Source organism: Lonchura striata, chromosome 27 (assembly GCF_046129695.1).
Source record: "Lonchura striata isolate bLonStr1 chromosome 27, bLonStr1.mat, whole genome shotgun sequence".
In the NCBI taxonomy this organism is placed as follows: Eukaryota; Metazoa; Chordata; class Aves; order Passeriformes; family Estrildidae; genus Lonchura; species Lonchura striata.
The window spans coordinates 4,767,638-4,781,670 of record NC_134629.1 but is presented as its reverse complement, the minus strand read 5'-3'; the positions used below and the strand labels follow the sequence as shown (position 1 = coordinate 4,781,670).

General features: G+C 47.0%; 1 protein-coding gene across 1 annotated transcript; it reads right to left on the bottom strand.

The window, feature by feature from the left end:
- Window positions 1-7,361: 7,361 nt before the first annotated feature.
- Window positions 7,362-12,787, bottom strand: LOC110477814 (keratin, type II cytoskeletal 7). Its single transcript, XM_077788610.1, has 9 exons — window positions 12,332-12,787; window positions 11,135-11,349; window positions 10,709-10,769; window positions 9,993-10,088; window positions 9,243-9,407; window positions 9,038-9,163; window positions 8,577-8,797; window positions 8,306-8,334; window positions 7,362-7,837 (listed from the first exon to the last, which is right to left on the bottom strand). The coding sequence occupies exons 1-9, from the start codon at window positions 12,785-12,787 to the stop codon at window positions 7,362-7,364; spliced, it is 1,845 nt and encodes a 614-aa protein (XP_077644736.1).
- Between the last annotated feature and the right edge of the window lie 1,246 nt (window positions 12,788-14,033).

Sequence of the window (14,033 nt, the reverse complement as noted above, 5' to 3'; positions counted from 1 at the left end):
CTGGAAGTGCTCTTGTGCAATAACATTCAGAGGCAGACTCCTCCTTCCTTTACTGTTCCAAGTCTTGAAGCCTGCTCTGGGCTGTGCCCTGTGATTTCTGACAGGGCCTGTATGCCAGAAATTGTCCATTTTCACAGCAATGGAGGCGTCACAAACCTTGTGCCTAAAGGTGGTAGCAAAGCTGCTGTCCAGAGTGAATCCCCCTCATTTGCATCACTTTTGGGGAAATGCAGAACTAATTATCTAATGGGAGTCTCCCTCATGCAGCTACAGCCCAGGTTGGGGTGATTCAGCACAGAAGAAAAAAAAAAAAAAGGAATTTCCACTAAAACCACCTGAAAGGGAAGCTTTGTTAAGCAGCGGAGAAAAAAACCCTGCATGATCCCACTTTGCTTTATCCAAGGAGGTGGAGAATCCTCCCCACACACTAAGCCTGGACCATAGGCCTGGAATATCTTTGTCCTGCCCTGATCCACCCCTTCACAACTCAGATCTCTGACCAAACCTTCCCCCTCCCTCCCCATTAGTAACATTGACCACATCACAGGGAACAACTTGCTTTGGAATAAAGCATGGATTGTGGAGCCATCTGACTGCAAGGAATGAGTGTTGGCAGGAGGAACTAAATAGGGACTAATTTCTTACCTATTGTCATGGTTTGACCCTGGCGCAATGCCAGTGTCCCCATGAAAATACACCCTCCCCAAATGAGTGCTGTGAGATGCGATCAGGAACAGAGCAGAGCATGCTCAAACTTAGAAACAAAGGAAAAACTTTATTAACCCTCAACTACAATAAAAGACACACACTGAATTCAGGATGAAAACTTTCCAAAACATTCCTCCTCCCCCCACCCACTTTTCAACAAAACACAATGAGATACAACTTGGACCCTCAGTCAAGTTACCACCCTTCAGATAATCAATACTCAGTCCATCAAGGGAGACAGGAGTATCTCTTGCACCATAGACCCCCCAGGAAACACAATTGCAACCTCTTGTGTTTCCGTGTCACACATGGCACTGCCCGGAGAAAATCTCTCCTCTCTATGTCACAGTTCTCTCACCACCGTGCATGGACAGAGATTGCTCATAGGTCTCCTTGAAGGATGCTTCGCCAAGGACCAAAAGAACAATAGTTTCTCATTTTCGGGACAACAGTCCCCCCCATCTTCTCCTCCCCTGGGGTCAAGGGTCTTGAGGAGAGAGATCTTCTTCTCTGAAGACAGAGGGCATCACCACACCCTCCTCAACTCTTCTCTGTTCACTCCATTCCTGCACTCACTTGGCTCAAGTCATTGCATCCCCCTAAAAATGCAGTCTTTGTTGCAGGAGACATTGGTTCAGTCTGTGGCTAACAGGAAAAGTCCAGCCAAGACCACTCCATCATCTCCTCCCGCCTAGAATTTCTTCTTTCAACATCTCAAGTCCCAGACTGTCTCTTTTTCAAATCGAGGAGGAGTAGTGTTATGCAAAGCTTTCTTTTTCCCAGGAAAGGGTTAAAAGGTTAAAAGAGTTGACTCCCAGGACTCCAACTCTCTAGCACCTTCCCCCCGCCCCACTTCACTTTCTCCTCTGTACTGCCAGCACAGTCTGTGTGTCTCTCTCCCTCTGTGGGGGAACAAAGACATCTCAGATTTTCTCCACCCTTCTGTCCACAGGGGCCAAGCCGGTTCCAGTCCCTTCAGCCCTGGCCTACCTCCCCAGGCTGCACGTCTCCCCTCTGGCACCCAGCCCGTGGCTGGGCAGGGGAGAGCCTGCACTTCCCACTCACTGGAATCAAAGAGAGCCAGTTCCCCGGGCGTTCTCTGCTGTTAACCCTGTGTTCTCAGAGGCGTGTCCAGCCTTCAGTGGTCACTCCAAGTGCCAATGTCCAAACCCGACTGCTGATTGGTTTGACCCCAGCTTCCTGAGAAAATTCACTTCCACGTCAAACCATGACACCTATCTATCCACAATCTGTTCTATTTCAGGTTCTTTGGATCTTGTTTGTTCCCACCTCCCCAGGGCTGCAGGGCTGAAAACCCAATCTTGGATTTCCCATCAGTGCAGTTATGAGTCCCTCATTTGGCTCCACCTTTGTGTGCTGGAACTAGCAACAATAGAGTAATGGGTGTAGTAAATTTTGTGTTTGGTAATTAAGAGAAAGCAATGTCTCAGGAGAAGAGACATCTCATTTGGGGTCAGAAAGGGGAAACAAAACCACTGGACTTCCCAGGAGATGGAAACAGACTGATAATTGAATAGCCAAAACCAAAGGAGCCCAGATTATTCCTGATAATCATTCTCTGGGAAAAATCTGCATCCACTTCACAGAATCTCAGAATCACTGAGGCTGGAAAAGCCTTCCAGCATCACTGAGTCCAGCCTGTGACTGATCCCCACCTTGTCACCCACACCAGAGCGATGAATGCCATGTCCAGTCATTCCTTGGACACCTCCAGGGATGGGAACTCACCAGTCACTTTCTGTCCTACCAGAACAACTTCTAAGACATTTAAACCTTTTTTTTAACACCTAAAATCAAAAGCTGAAATAGCACAAGTTGATTTGGTTTAAAGTGAGATATTCCAAACCAAATCACTGGGGACTTCCCAGTTTGACTCTGTAAGGAATCCACCATGGAGAAAAGTAAAAATCCCATTCCTACATTGTCAGCAAAGGAGGCAGATTTGCTCCTGAGATTTCTATATCTCTCTCACAGTCCCAGGTGATTCATCCCCAGAACTCTGCTCGTGCTCCAGCTATTTGATTTTTTTGTAGATTGGAGGCAACATGATGATCACCATGATCACCAGGATTCATCCTCCAACTTCTCTGCTGCCAGAACACCAAATCTCTGCACTCCCCAGATTCTGAGATTGTTAAAGCTAAGCCTAAGGCACAAACATCCTCCCATCGTGTCCCTCTCCTGATGTGCTCCACCACCATCATCTCCACAGAGGCCGAAGAGGGTTCTTGTTCCTGCAAATCTGATCCAGTTTTTGATGTTGCCATTGATTCAAAGGCTGGATGAGTTTGGTTTTCCCTTTTCTGCTGCTCCTAAGCTAAAAGGTTTGAAAAACTCCTCATTCAGTGCTAAAGTGCAGAGGTTCAGCATCTTTATCTTATTCCAGGTCAGGAGAGAAGGAAGGGGCAAAGAGGCCAGGGAGTGTGGAACAGTTAAGAAAATGTTCCTTATCTTGGATTCCTTATCTAGGCTGGATGGAAGAAATGTCTCTTGAGCTTGCCTGGTTTTGTTTGGCTTGTGATGGTTGGTGTCAGCTTTTGACGTAAAAAAACATTTTGGTAACTCTTACACACAGGGAAAAATTAGCAAGTGGAAAAGCTTAAATGACAGCATTGGCTCAGAGACCATTTCCTTGTTCCATTCATTCTGCCAGGGTTAATTACCAGCTCAACTATTTACTGGGATGGGTGTTCTTCCCGCTGTGGCTGCAGTTGTGCTGCTGTTCCTGCCTTGTGCTGCAGGGACACGCTGTGGCCAGCACTTCTGAGAGATGATTTTCTGGGAGATGGTTTTCTGGGAGATGGTTTTCTGGGAGATTACTTTCTTTCTGTTCCTGTCAGAGTCCCACCTCTTCCTCCTCTTCCTATATTCCGGTCCTGGTGCAATCAGTGCAGAGAGATGATGCAGGAGAAGAAGAATCCCACTGAAGGATCTTAAAGCCCATCCCATTGCAGGTTGCTCCAAGACTTGTCCAAACTGGCCTTGGAACTTCCAGGGATGGGGCAGCCACAGCTTCTCTCAGCAACCTGTGCCAGGCCCAACCCTCACTTTTCTGTCTATAAATTAAGCTCAGGTTGGGTGGGTTGGTGCTGTGAATCTCTCCTGTTTTAAAGACAAATTTATGGCAGAATTGTCCCACCCTGCTCAGGATAATTGAACTGGAAGATGCTTTTAGGAAGGGTGGGGAGGGGCCTGATGCAGGAGGAGAGCCTTCCCTCTCCTCATGCTGCTCTTCTGGCAGCACAGGTTTGGTTTTTTGGAGGAGGAACCCTCTGACTGATCCATGTGTCCCCTGGATGATGAAAGGGACCTGGACTGTGCCCTCAGCCTGGATGGCTTTGCTTCTTCCCATTCTCTTCTTCATCTCCTCAGCTATGGTAGGCTTTGGTTTGGTGTCCTGAGTTTGGTTGGGATGACGTTAATTTTATTAAATTAGTCAACCAAACCCAAGACATTAAATAGAATAAAATTCCTGGAATGGTATTCTAGTTTTTTTTCTTGCTAGAAAAACTTCATGGAGACGTTGCTCCAGTATCAACATGTTTTCTTTGATTATTTTTAATTGACAGAAATTCCAGTTCCCCAAGTTATAATGAGTGTTTGAACTTGTTTCTATTGAAAAGAAAGAGATAAATAGTCAAAATACTCCTTAAGACTAAAAAGGAAATAAAAATAATAAAGTCAAAACAATCCCCAAGATTAAAACACAAAATAAATATTGGGAAGGCAGGTAGCAATGCCTTGCCAGGAGAGAATTTTGAGCTTATTTTACAGCTTTAATGAATGGTTTGAAAACCATTTGAGGTGAACCTTTTTCCTTTGCTCCTGAGATAAAATTTTTAAGAGCTGTAGCCAGAGAGAGAAAAATAAATGCAGCCTTCATTTCCCTCTTTGGTCTGCTAATATAGCTCAGAATATCTGGGAGTTGACTCCAGGAGGAGGAGGAGGAGGAGGAAAGGAGCTGCCCTTGTTTTGGGTGAGGCAGGATCATCTCCCTTTCTTCTCTCCATTATTCAGGCTAGTAAAAGTTAATTATTCCTCTGAAATTAGGCAGTCACCTCCCACTTCCTCAGTCAGGAATGGGAAGAGTCACCCTTGGTAATGCTCCGAATATTTCAGGCTTCTGTCTGAGCTCAGCTCAAGGCCCACAGGCTCGAGTCCTCTCTCACCTGGGGCTGCCTCGGTGTCTGACTTTAATGGTCGGGGGGAAAGCTCTGAAAATACTGGGGCTTGCAAGACCCCTGCCCCTCTAAGCTGGGAATGCCTTGCAAAGCCAGCTCCTGTTTGTCCAGAGCATAAAGCAGAGAAGGTAGGGGAAGAACAATGGGTCAGGTCAACCAGGTGAGGACCAAACGCCAGCTCCAAAGCAGGGCTTCCTCCTCCTCCTCTTCCTCAACAAACCATCTTTTTAGCAAAACCCAACAGAAAGGGACCTCAGCACAAAGCCAAGACGAATAATGCCAGGTATGAATTGGGAAGGGATGGCCAGGCCTCCTCACAGACACAAGGCCCAGATTTGGAGCTGCAGAGTTTCCTGAACACATGACCAAGGCTCAGTGACATCCAGACACCACACGACAAATCCATGATGTTCACACAATTAATGGAAGCTGACTGATGTGAGAGACTCCTGTTTCCAAATTACACTCGCAAGTGGTGAATGAAGCAAGCTCAGATGAATAATTTCCCACTGAGGTGGGCTCCATCCGATCTACCTGGAGCCAATTAAAAATGAAACTTCTGATCTGGGATTCCTCGGAGAGAGGGCACAGGTGGAGTACAAGCGTCCACCTCACTCTACCAGGGTCTGACACGCAGCTGGTCAAAGCTGGATGAAGCATTTTCCACTCTCAACACAGAAATTACATCCCCTGCTGTTCACCAAAGGTGCTGATCTCCTTCCCCACCTCACCCTTTAATTGTCCCCTTTTTTCAGGTTGCAATTAGAATGTTGCCCTGTGAGAGTGAAGAGATTACTGGGGCTGCGTGGCCTGTAATTCTTCCTGGACTGGAGACAGGAAGAAATTCCCTGTGATAATAACGTCTGCAAGTCCGGCGGGGAGAGGCAGGGAGGATTCCTGGGAACTTGCAGGCGCCAGGCATGGGACACCCATGTTTGGGTTAATCCCCCTGCCCGGGGCTGCCTCCAGAGCCAGGATGGATCCCATTGGTGCAGACGGCCTCAAGCTTGTTGCATTTTATGCTAAATTATGCACCTGTGTTTGGCCAGATGAATCACCCTGTGGAAATGTTGTTTTTTCCATGAAATGAACCCCCAGCAACCCTGATGAGCTCAACATGGGAGACTCCAAAACATGGGGCAAAGTTAATCCCACCTCATAATGGCCAAGAGATCTCAGTGCCTTTAAGTTACACAGTTCAAATAACACTTTGTCATCACCAAAGCCACTAAAACCAAGTTTTTGTGTCTGAAACATGTCTCTGGTCCCACAACCCTGATCACCAGACCTATGAGCCTAGAAGGGCAGTGCTGAATTCATCTTCATTCAACTGCTCTGACTTGAAATGATCAAACAAATACATTGTTTGAAGGTTGCAACAGGCTGGAAAACACTATCAATGTATTGCTTAGGATTATTTTGGAGGTTTCTAGAAATCTTTGACATTAATTGTTAATTGGTCTATAAAATGTCTTATGTGATATGGTATGAGCAGATAAATAAAACACTGTAACCCCAGTGACACCTGAGCCCCATCATGTCCCAGACTGCCCACAGAGAATCCAAAAGTCTCTTTGGTTCTTATTCTCCCTGGAGTATTTTTTCACCTATTTTGTAGTTTCTTTAAATACCATCTATGGAAAAATAGAGAGACAAAAGATGTCCTTTCAAAGCAGTTTATTGAGGACACAGTGAGAAGCTGGGAAGTTTGAGCAGTCAGTGGGAACACCTCCATTCATACAAGGTGTTAACATGGACAATTTATGCATCAATAACTTCCCTTGGCATTTCGGGGGGGATGGAACAGGAAAGAGGGTGATTTCTTCTAAAAATCAGCATGCCTTGAGCCAGCCACCCCAACATGCAGAAGCAAACAAAAGTACTATGTGTTCATCCACGAGCCAATTCCACACACACAAAAAAAGCTGATGGCTGTGAAGTAAGCAGCTGGTGCTTTGAAAATTGCCTTGTTTCATATTTAAGCATAAATATGCAGTGCAGGATATTCTTGGACCAAAAAAAGACAGGATAAAAATAGACACAGTCTGCTCTTTGCAGCATCTCCTGGGAAAGTTAAGCAGTTAAATCCTCACTCTCTTTTCTGAAATGCTTTGGGAGGAGCTGGAAGAAAAAAGAAGGCTCTTGGAGCAGAGAATATTGTTAATTAATCTACTTGTTATGGGAAAAGACAGGGAAGCAGCGCAACAAACAAACCCTTAAAGCTGTGATAACCTAAAGTTAGGATTCAGAAATCACACTGTGCTGAGCACCTGCAGGAGAAGATTCTAGAGGGGTCTTTAGGCTTGGGGATTCTGAAAACACAGCTCAGGGGGATAGATCTGGGGCTAATAAATGTGGGAATGGGTTTGGTGATAAGTGTTGCTACTAATGGGCAGAGGACTCACCCTGCATTGTGTCGGCACGGGGCTGGTGCGTCTGAGCACCGCTGTCCTATGGGACCACACAGGGGTCTCTGACAACCCCAAAATTCCCCACCACACCATTGTTGCACCCCACAACCTCAGGGCTGCTGGACACGACGACAGGGGGCCCTGCCAGCTGCCGGATGACGCAGCCCTGGTTCCCAAAGCTGAGCACTTGTCCAGCCTGGCAGGGCCCCATCCTGGCATTCAGGCCCCCGCTTCCAGCGCTGACCACGGTGCGGGCTGGGTATCCCCCGCTGCGGGAGCTGAAGCCTCCGGCTTTGCAACTGACCCCTCCAGCCTGGCAAAAAACCTCTGGGATGCACTGCTTGGCCACGGAGCTAAGGACTCTCTTGGGGTGGATCCCAGCGCTCCGGGAGCTGAATCCGCCGGTCTGGGAGCTGTGTCGCCCGGCCCGCCTGCCCAGGGAGCCGTAGCCACACACAGCCCCATTGGCCATCATCCCGCAGTCATCAGGGATGTTGTAGCCACTGCTGACCACAGCTGCAACAGAGCCCATGGGGGTCAGCAGTTAGGGAGGAAAATGATGACTTTCACAAGGCACTCTGTTTTGTGAGTGACAGAACCAACCAAACCTGATTTCCTCAGATTCATCCAATGTGTCTGAGCCCCTGCTCCTTCCTACTCCTCCCCTGTGTCCCAACACATCCCCTCGTGGGTCCTCCCCCTTCCCATGTTACTGGAGCCTCACAGGTTCAGTACGTATCCCATGGTCCCCAGGACATCTCCCTGTTGCCTCCAAGGGTAGAAAAGGGTCTTGAGTTTGACCTTCTCCCCTCACTCCAAAAGCTGGGCTTTTTTTAATTCAAAGGTATTTGAGATTTCTGGGGCTAAACTTTCCAGAACTGGAAAAGGAAGGCAGAGGGACCTGGGCAGACAAATAATGCTGCTCCCAAAGGTATCTGTCCTAAAACAAGAAATCTTCATTGCTGAAAAGGTGCAGTTACTTACACACGCTCACAGGGTTCCCCACACATATCCTGTGGGAGAAAAGAGAAACACACGTTACTCACAACTTCCAGCCACAATCCAGACCACTTCGTTTTTTGTTGCAGCACGCCTCACTATCCCTAGGACAGAAACTGTTTTTGCTGGCACCCATGTGGCCTTCATGGCCTCCAGGCACCTCTCCAGGTCCAGTTTCTATGAGCCTGGGGAGATCTTGGAGCTGTAGAATTCACTTGGGAGCCTCAGATACACAGGAGGGAAATGTGTCACCAACCTGCTCTCTTCACCCTCCAGAAGAGTCTTGTAGGTGGCAATCTCAATGTCCAGGGCCAGCTTGACATTGAGCAGCTCCTGATAGTCCCGCAGCATGCAGGCCAGCTCGTCCTTGGCCTTCTGCAGAGCATTCTGCAGCTCAATGTGCTTTTCTCGAGCATCTTTGAGGGCACAATCTCCACGCTGCTCAACATCACAAATGGAGGTTTGCAGGCAGGAGACCTGTCAGGGGAGGAAACAATGTAGGTGTCTGCAAAACTTATCTTAGTTTTTGGACACTCTGGGTTTGGATAAATCCACTCTTCCAATTGCAAACAGGGAAAACCCACCAGTCTCCCATCCCTCTCCACCCACTTTTCACTTTCCAGCCAGGGCCTAGAGAAGATGTCAAGTTTTCTAAAGATCAGTGTATCACCTTGCCTTGTGTCCGAGCTGTCCTACTTCTCTGGAAATGTCTCCTACCTGTTTCTTGACGCTCTCCAGCTCACACTGCAGCTTCTGGATCATCCGGGTCAGCTCTGAAATCTCACACTTGTTGCTCTGCAGGTCATGGCAGTATTTCCCTCTCTTATCCTGCAGCTCCTGAAACTGGAACCAAGAAATAGGACAATCATCACTTCTGGCCTGTGACATTGCCAGGCACAGATCCAGATGGCCTCTTACTCACCCTGGTCTGGTAGAAAGCATCGACTTCTTCTTTGCTTTTCTGGGCGATCTCCTGGTACCAGCACTCGACGTTCTTGATGATGCTTTCCATGTCCAGGTCTCGGTTGTTGTCCATCTTGACAATGACTGAGGTGTCGCAGAGCTGGCGATCAACCTGGGCCCTTTCCTGTGGGGTGGGAAGGGCTTTGTCAGCTCTTTTCACCTCTCAGGCTCTGCAGGGAGGGAAGGACTGGGACACAGAGTGGCTGAGGGATAGAAGAAGTCAAGAAATGTCCCTCAGGATGGCTTAGCCAAAAATCCTGCAGCAGGATGAGTTGCCACCTGTGACTGCTGACCTACGTGCTGACCTGCAGCAATTCTGTCCACATCAAGGGCAAGGAATTGGAGTGACTTAGCCCTTGGTATCCTCTCATCTCCTGCTGCCTGAGTGATTTAATGACAGGACTGAGCTGGGAGTTGCTTCAGCTCTAATCAGGCAGCTGCAATCCAGAGGAACGAGATGGACTCATCTTTTCTCTGGGGTAGAGTTAGGACACAACCAATTCCTACCTGGAGCTGCATGAAGGAAGGGGGAACCACCCTATCTCTAGCATAATCATGTTAATTTTATATCAACCTTGTACTTCCAATGCTTGTAGTTATTCAGGGCTTTGTATGAGACACATCCCAGAGGAGTTTCAAGTAGAAATTTGGAGCACCTGAAGGATTAGACAGGACCACCGAAGTTCCAGGATGTACCAGAGGAACTCACCTCCTCAAACACACATTTCAGAAGCTCCAGCTGCCTCCTTAACAGATCCACCTTCACCTCCAGCTCTTCCTTGTTCAAGAAGATGCAATCTGCATCCTGCAAGAGGAGAGACACACACATTCCAACCCAAACCTGGCTGCAAATGTTGAAGAAATGCACCGAGGCAACAACAAGACAGAAATGTGTCTCAACAAGATTTCAAGAGAAAAAAAAGGTGTGAGAGGGTGAGTCAGGATATCCTGGTGCCTCCTGAAGGAAAACGAAACCATTCCAACATGACTTACAGGAATTAGTTGATTTATCATTTAGGATGCAGCTACAAACCCACAACTGACTAATGAGTATTTAAACACAATTTTTTAATATTCTTCAAATGATTCCTGCTTTTCTGATGTCCAAGAATAAAGGATGTGGAGAGACAGACAGAAATAACCTGGTGTTCTGGTGTGACCTGTCCTTCTCTGTCCCCCTCCCACATGTCAGAAATGTTTTTGAGGCAAAAAAACTGGTGCTGTAGTGCTGATGATGGAAACTTTGAGGAGACATTATTTTTGCTTTGTACTTGGCTCTTTTCCCAACCCTGTGCCTCTTTCTAAGTCTCCCTCCAACTCGTCATAACGCTTTTCTGGGTTTTTGTTAATAATTAAATATTTCAGCCAAGTTTTGACCCAAAAAAACCTACTACAGGTATAATGATTCATGTTTGAACTTCTCACCTTTTTGAGTGCCACAAATTCATTCTCCACAGTTGTGCGCCTGTTGATTTCCTCTTCATACCTGTTGGGAAATGAGGAAAAAAGGGCTGAGGAACGAAAAATGCTCAGACACTCAGACATCAACCATCAGGTACAAATGATAATAACTTCAGGCATAAACGACAATTACCACCAGGTAAAAATGACAACTCTTTCTTGCTGGGACTGCCACCGGGCACTGCTAAATCAATGTCTGGAGCCCAGCATTAAATCATCCCAAGATCAGATTCTTCATGAGCAACATTATTACCAATGCAAAGAGCTTGCCAGTGAGACAGAAGAATGTGGCACTCCCAGAGGGGACATGCCACAAGTCTAGGAGAAGTTGCCCGAGATGAACCAGAAAAGCAAAATGCCACCAGTTAGAGGAGCCCAGAAGGTCCTTACTTGCACTTGAACTCCTCCACCAGCTGGCTTGTGGCACATTCTTCACTGCCCAATTTCTGCTTTTCACACAGCAAACAGTCCAGGCGCTTCCGCAGGTCACAGATGTAATTCTCGAAGTACAGTTCCAGGTTTTTCCCCTTTTTTGGCAGCACATATTGCTGCAGGAGGCCCCACTTGGTCTCCAGCACTTTGTTCTGCTGTTCCAGGAATCGGACCTGAAGGCAAAAGATAGCAATTCTTCAAGTAAAGAGGTGAAGGCAGGGACTCAACACCTGTTTAACTCTCTGTGCTTAACCACAGGTGCAGTAATGGGATTTTCAGGAAGTGAGAGAAAATACAGCACCATGACCTGAAAGTTATCTGCCCTTATTAAGAAGTCTTTATGCCACGAGTCTGAATTATTTCAATATCTAGAATTCAGACATGTAAATTATTTAGAAATCTAAATGTCATGTCTACATTATTTAGAAATCAAAGAGTCCCATGTCTACATAATTTAGAAATCTAGGAGCCTGGTGTCTGAATCTGCATTTCTTAACAAGTATTAGGAACAAAACTGCAAATGGTGCCTCTGATGTATTTTAGGATAAAATCAAGTTCCCAGATAGTGCAACTGCTTTGTCTCTGTTTATTCTACAAAGGGATCCTTGGGTGACAGATCAGATTTCATCTCCAACCTTCATATATCTGGATCAAGATTAACCAGCTTTGTCTTCAGGAAAGATTTTGGAACTGTCGCTGTATTTAAAGTCAAACAGAGGAGGGAATCATTGGAATTATTTAACACATTATATTCACAGAAAGATGAACCTGTCAGGGCTGTAACTTCAACCTAAGCTGCAGAAAGAAATCAAATTTGGACTGAGACTGTCCAAGAGGAAACAAGTGCGATAAAGTCCAGTGCAACCATGGCCATAATTCAAAAGCCATGGAATGCCAGAACAGGGACAGGGCTGAAATGAGCCCCATTAGAAAAAATCTCAGTCTGGACCAATGTGCTCTTAAAATTATTATTAGTTATCAAAAATTCTTAGAATTATCTTAAAATTCTCAGTGGAAAGTTGGAGCCCTGTGTGGACCCAGCTCAGCGATTCATGGCAGAGCTGGACTGGGGCTTTGGAGGAGGTGGCACAAATGGGTTTGGTCAGGTTTTGTTTTCCCTGAGGAAGAGCAATTCTGGAGCAGGTCTGGACTCACCTTGTCAATGAAACAGGCAAACTGCGTGTTGAGGGTCTTGATCTGCTCCTTCTCCTGGCAGCGTATCTCGTGTTCCAGCGGGTCCACCCCGACGCAGAGGGGCTTCAGCAGCCGCTCGTCGATGCAGATCCCTTGGATGCCGTCAGCCTTGCGCTCAGGGTACCCCCGCACGATGCTGTATCCCCGGGGGCCACACAGGCCAATCCTTCCTCCTCCAGCGTTCCCATAGCCCATGCCTCCGAATCCCATCTCCCCAAAGCAGCTGGTGGAGCAGCCCCCGTTGACATAGGAGATCCTCCTGCTCCCGCCCAGGTTACAAACGCTCCTGCTGCTGTAGGCGCCGCACCGCACAGGCTGGCTGGCGGATGCGGCGTAGCTGCGACCGCAGATCTCCGAGGCTGAGCTGAAGCCTCTTCGTCCCAGGACAGATCTCACCGTCGGTGCCTGCCTGCTCATTGTGGCTTATTTGAAGGTGGAATAGCAAAGTTATGGGGCTGCTCTGGTGCAGAATAGGAACAGGGATCCCACTGGAGAGACGTGGGGATGCTGTCCCTTATATATATTTTGGGAAGCTAGCCTTGATAGGATCAGGACGGTAATTTAAGTACTTAAGGGTTTGGTTTGCCTGGCAGCAATAAATGCTCCTCAAAATGCAAACCAGCCCAGCAAATAGTAACTACTGAGGAAATAAAAAGGAATCTAAAAGTGCTCTGTTTGCAAGTTGCCTTCGAATACATTACAGTTTGAAGTGCTCCCCTAACTTAGTGCTAATTATAGTTTAGGAACATTTTTGAAGGAACTCTTTGTGATTTGTTTGCAGTGTGTTGTTTGGGGTTTTGTGTCTCATAGAGCTGTGTGTGATGGGATGTTTTGCGGACTTGCACTTTGTGGGGGTAATTTCACAATTTTGGGTGCGGAAAAGTAACTCAAAGGAAAAATAAAAGAAGAACATCATCTGTAGAACAACAAATGCTGTGGAAGTTGTGTCATAATGGATCATTTCTCTGTCTCAAACACCAGTATATTCACAGAGCTTAAGGTCTGGATTTGTATGCAAGGACTCAAAATATTTCCCAGTTACATGCACAGAGTCACAGAATTCTGGGAATTATGGGAATGTGAAGAAGCCTGGGAATCTACAGCATTTCACAATGGCCTTCCCTGAAACACCAGTGAAGTAGATCAGATTTCATCCAGGATCTGTGATGTATTTCTGTTTGCCCACAGATGTATGTTCTGTGCCATCAGTGACCATTTTTTCTAGAATTACGTTGTGAGTTCTTATTTGTGACAATTAATTCTTTGCCTTTTACTATTCTGGAGCTTCTCACAGGGCTGGGTGTCAGAGCCCTTTCAGACTTGCCTCCTGGAAGTCTCTATGGGGAACAAAAAAGGAACAACAGTCTGTTCCAGCTTGGTGAGATCCGCCCCATTCACCAAGTGACGGCTGAATTTGGGTGACTTTGCCAGACATGTCCTTGAGACCTGAGGAGACAGCTCCAAGGCAAGGAGTCCCTGGGGCCACGTTCAGGGGAATGGGGGTAATTTGCTCTCCGCAGGGGCTGGGCTTCTGCACCAATAGAGGAAGTCTTAGTGAGTGGATTAGGCTGGACACTGGGGAAGGCTCTGACTCACACCAGGGGGATGAATCCCTCTCTCTCCTAATCACCAGCCCAAGGAGGTGAGGCAGGAAACCTCTCCA